This window comes from Musa acuminata, chromosome BXJ2-5 (genome assembly GCF_036884655.1).
Source record: "Musa acuminata AAA Group cultivar baxijiao chromosome BXJ2-5, Cavendish_Baxijiao_AAA, whole genome shotgun sequence".
Lineage (NCBI taxonomy): Eukaryota > Viridiplantae > Streptophyta > Magnoliopsida > Zingiberales > Musaceae > Musa > Musa acuminata.
Window position 1 is genome coordinate 42156136 of NC_088342.1, and position 5724 is coordinate 42161859.

Consider the following 5724-nt stretch of genomic DNA (forward strand, 5'->3'; position numbering starts at 1 on the left):
GGCGCATGCCACGACGAAGAAGAACCTCATTGTCATTCTTACGTGGTGCAACAGAGGAGGTTTCAGGCAGAAGGCTGGTTGAGGTTTGAGTGTAGACGACGATATGGTTATGGGGGGGAGACGGGATGCATGATGGATATTTATAAATGGACGTGGTGAGAGATCAACGAGTTGAAAGGTTGGTCAATTGTGTACATTATTAATGGCTATATATTTCATCATATATTTCCAAACACCAATTAATCGAGTCACTAAACCATCATTTTCCCCATATCGTTCAAATGCCTGTCCAGTTGATTTGATTCACAGTATTAAACCACGATTTGCACACGGCCGTGAAGATTCCAAATAATGAGCGTGCCCGCCGCCGCTCACTCGGCCACGTAGGCTGAGAGAAAAGTCCACGCTGCATGCGGCAGTTTGGCGTCAAGAGGCCAAGTTGGCGAGTTGTTGACTATTTGTGGCCCATGCACAAGCGAATTCCTAATAATGTTGACCTAAAGGCGTGGACCATTCAATACATCGGGTGTTTCCAATTCAAAGACCAATGTCAGCATCCTCTGGTGCACGGGACGACAGGGAATTTGTGCTGGAATTATACCGAATTCTTGATTCCATTTGGGATACATTAGGCGAATGCCAAACTAGTATTCTTGTCACCTTTTGAATAGCCGAGCGTGTGTTATGGGGGTGTTCAATGCTGTGGATCGCAGTGCGAGAGGATGTACGAGTGAAAACAGTAATAGAGACAGTTATTGATGACGATATCTTCCTTCTACTATATATCGCCTATTGTCCTTAATGAGATATGAACTGTGTATCAATGGCCATGACATTGTGCTTAGTTCAAAGCTGTTCTTTTGTATAATATGTGATTAGAAAGAATCGAAGAAGCCGAACTGTCTTAGACTTCATAGATAGAGAGAGATACCATCTACGTCGACTTTTCAGATAAGTCCAGCTTTCCAGGGGACAAAAGTCACCGTCCTCAAGAATAGAGATAAGAAGTAATACATTATAAACTTTGTTTTGATGCGCCTTTCATACATTGCATATGGAAAATTTGTGTCTTAGGTCTTGCCACCGAATAATTTGTATATTAAGTTCACAACCATTTCCTTCCTTCGTCAGCTTCTATAGTGCAAGAAACTCGCTGCTTTCCACTCATGTATATCTCTAATAGTGTCATTTCGTTAGGTAGAGATGATAAGGGATTTTAAGATCTTGAGAATTTCTCGTAAAAAATAAAAAGTAGTTCTACACCCATAGTCAATCAATCAATTTGATAACGATGACATATCAATTAAGTGTGCCACACTATCGTAGCATCTAAGTGACTATTTTATTTCTCGTTAAAACATACAGTACTTTAAGTTAATGGATTGTTCTTTCGATAGGCCTAATTTAGTCATGATTCAGGCTCATTGGACTCTTAATTAAGTTGGTATAGTTACACTCAAAATCAACTCAATTAAAACCTAAACTACTTAGATCATGATACAAACATGAATCCTATATTATCCGTTATGTCATTGGTTAATTCGGTACTTCGTCTGAACTCCTAGCGTGTCATGCTTTCCTTTGGCGTATTGTCTGATCTGATATGTTGACCTCCTGTAGCATCTGATCTTAACGTAACGCCCGATCTTTCCGGCCCGATACCCGATCTCTGACATGATCCACTCTTGCCCTATATTTGATTCGCCTACTTCAATCGATTTATCTTTCCATGATCGAAGTTAGTCTTATATCACTTTTCTTAAACACTTATTAGATCATAAACTCATTAATTAATTTCATCATCAGAATTCAGGATTCAACAGAATACATACAACCTTCTCCAAACGTCTATATGATAGTCCATTATTAACATTAGTGAGAATTAAGATGAATATTGATAAATTACATTCATAGATACTTGATATTATTATTTGTGAAAGTATACATATCGTAATATTTCTTATATTGGAGCAGACTCTCCAAATTGTAGCCATCGCTAGGCTAAAAAAGATATAAATCATATTTTATTAGCATAATAAATCAATGATGATAATTTCAATTCACAATCAAAGATCAGTATATAACTTTTTTCTTGATAAGATCCATGCTATAACAATAAGATATGTTTACATTACGGAGAATAAGTTGATACTTTCTTAAAATAGTCGGTTCTCCAAAATAGCTTTAGTTATTTCTAGGAGTTAATAAATTACATAGCACATGCAACTGATCTGATCGAGTCCTAGGACTATACTAATATTGAATAGCAAGATTAATGTAATATACTACAAGACCGATGATTTTGCCAATATTGTAACTTCCAAATATTGATTATTTATATTATAAGTGACTATGAATTTTAATACTTGTATTATGAAGATCTTTGTCCATATGGGAATGGGCCATGCATTCGATGATTCATAAATACAGATTAAACTTTTACTCATCATATAATACTTTCTTTACCTTCTCCCTGCATATGTCTAAGGTAGGAAATCGTGGACGCTTCTTCGTATCGATCTTATAGATGATAGCATAGAGTTGTTTGACTACTATTATAGTTTTAATGACAAAATTCAAAATTCCTAATAATAGAATTGTCTTCCCTAAATGAGTTTATGATATGATCATTTCCTTTTAGACCATATCTCTTTTGTTGAATGGACTTTAAAGCATTAAAGTTTATTATGAATTGAATAACGTTAGGTTGAAGTATCTCTCAATTTGTATACTTTTGCATCAAGTGCACAAAATGATGGATGTGTATAAACTTCATTATAGATTGTGCCCTTGCCATACTTTTTTTTTTATTAAAGTTAACTTACTAATATCTTTCGTCATTAGGTCCATGCAATAATTACACGTGGAGTCTAAAGAATACTTTCTCTTCGCTTTATTAATTATAACTCAGGCTTCTTAAAATTTACTTAATTATCGATCATAATTTACATGATGTACCATGACTTGATTTCCTCTACCACGGTGCCCAATTTTATCTAAAGCATTCATGATCTTGTGAAAGACTACCTTTTTATTGCAATACACTACATCAGAGAGTCGATAATTCTCATTCTAATTAGTTCGATCCAATTGCCACACCTAAGTGTCACCCCAGACAAATCCCATCACTTCTTGAATGATCTAGTTTATTTTTTAATTTTGCCTCCTCCTCATCCAAATAAATATTGTGTATCTCCTTCATTATAGGAGGTTGGATGCCTATACTAATCTTTTGAATCGATAACATGATAATATAGACCTTCAGTTGTATGTGGTGGAATGATTAAATCACTTTGTAGACTTGACCAATATCCTATTTCTTTTTGTTTATGTATGCATCATGAATCCTTGTTTGCTTATTTTGTCGATTGTGGTAGATAAACTTATGGATCAATATTGACAACTTTATGTGTTGATCTCTTGCCTAAGGCCTGTAGCAAAACCTCATATGGCACCTTGCCATAGACTGCCAATCTTGCTAAACTGAGAGCCAATTGGCTATCTCATGTTGGCACTCCTCCCTAGTCCCTATGGCCCAAACCCACTACCACCATCATGCTCCCATCTTAAACATGTCCATCAATGTTTCATGGCCTCATATGTATTGATGTTTCAATGATGACAGATAATAGTTGTAAGGTTTAGGTTGACATCATCATAACCCTCATATTGATTATAGTTGGGTTCTTGCGTAGCCTACCTATATTCTTCTTATTGGTTGACCTTCTTTTGGACTCCATTGGAACTTTGTGGTGCATTTTGTGAATAAAATGTTGCTTTAGTCGTATTATTTATCCACCTCGATCAATGTAATCACAATGTGTTTATACCTAGTTACCCCAAATTAGGCTTACAATTGACAAAATAATCATAATTGGGCTCTAGATAATCATAATTGATAAAATAATCCTAAATTATATATAATGACCCTAATCACATAATTATCTAATTACTCCCAACTGGCACTAAAAGTAAGAGATTTATCATAATAGTGCCTAATTAAATATAAAATGAAATTAAACATCAGTAATTAATACAAAGCAGCTAATATGAAGCTAATAAGGTGCAAATCATGTCAAAAGCTAACTAAAAGTAGAATAATTACATGAATTCTGCCTAAATTCAAATTATTGAAACTAATCACCCAATAGAAGCACTAAGCACGCAAGGTAACCCTTAGTTGAGAAAGAGAGTGATAAGATGTGAGAAGAAGGAAGTGAATGAGTGAGAAAGATAGTTTGGAAGCTGTGAGAGTGAGAGAGGGTGAAAGTGGGCTTAAATTAAGTTTCAAAGTTGTCCAACGGTCAAATTGACCATTCGACCAGGATGAATCATATTAATCCATGTCAATCAAAATTTGACCATTATCGATTGGTTTAGATTAGTAACGATGAAATTTCAATATTTTCGCTTAGTACAAAGCTCGTATTTTCGTTTGATATGGGGTAGTATGTACTAGTTGATAATAGTCAAATTTTGATTTTTTCGCTTATTACGAAGCCCTATCACCCACTTGATATGGGGCAATCCATATATTGGTCATTTTTTGGACCAGTAGATATCGTTTATATTAGATCGATATATATTTGCCTTTATCAAACTGGTATATATCAGATAGTACATCAACCCTTTTGCCAACTCAACTTGCCTCTGTACTATTAGGATCAATATGATAGTGTGACACTAAGAGGGAACTTTGAAATTTTGATCAAGAAAAGAGTCAAGTATCGAATATTAATTCAACTAAGAAATAGGTATGAATAAGAGAGCAAGTAAAGATAGAGAGATAAATCAATTTTATAATGGTTTAATCTTTTTGACCTACGTCGACTCTTGATTCTTACTCCCTTGAGGCTATTAGCTTTCATTATAGATATTTATTCCAATTGATGATAATTAATGATCCTTTAAACTTTTTTCATTTTAAGGTTTAGAAGAGAACCTTACACTTAATACTCTCAGGAATCTTACACCTTCTAAACATAGCAAATCAATTTTAAAAATCAAGAAGGTGAATGGACCATAAGGCTGTATAAGAAGATTTCAACACTATAAAAGCTTAAGATGGATGCACTCTGGTCATACCTAAAGTTGGATATCTATAGCCCCAAAGAGCTAAACAAATGCGATTCATTGGAAGGATGAATAAGTTCAATTCCAACAACATCATGTCGAACTTAATCATTACATCATCACGTTATTCGTATTTATTTCTTTCGCTTATAATTCTGAATGCAACAAATGCAACAGACCAACTGAATAGAATAGAATACAGCACGACAAGAAAGTAGAAATGCAAGTGTATAGGTGTCACAGTGATGAATGAATCACGCTCTAAGCATAGCTACACATCCCGTACTGGCAGAAGCTACCCTTCGTGCACCTCTTGTTGCAGCCACCGCAGTTCTTGGGGTCATACATCACGTCGACGCACCTGCCGCCGCAGCACGCTTGGCCGAACCAGCACTTCTTCCCGCACTGCCCGCAGTTCTGGTTGTCGGTCATCATGTTCACGCACTGTTTCCTGCAGCAGTCGGGGCCGGGGCTGCCGCTGGCGCGACAAACCCGAGGGACATTGTCGCAGGTCATCGAGCCCCTCGGATGGTACTGCGGGAACAAGGAGTAGATCCCCCGGGACAATAAAGGCGGTGTTGCTGCTGCTGTCGAGCGCTCGTCCGATTCCGCAGAGGAAACGGGGAGGGCAAGAGATGTGGTCAAGGCCAT

At 36.4% G+C, this 5724-nt stretch overlaps 1 protein-coding gene across 1 annotated transcript; it reads right to left on the bottom strand.

Moving 5' to 3' along the window:
• Positions 1-5334: 5334 nt before the first annotated feature.
• On the bottom strand, positions 5335-5724 carry LOC103985920 (stigma-specific STIG1-like protein 1). The gene has a single exon (XM_009403773.2). The coding sequence runs from the start codon at positions 5722-5724 to the stop codon at positions 5335-5337; it is 390 nt and encodes a 129-aa protein (XP_009402048.2).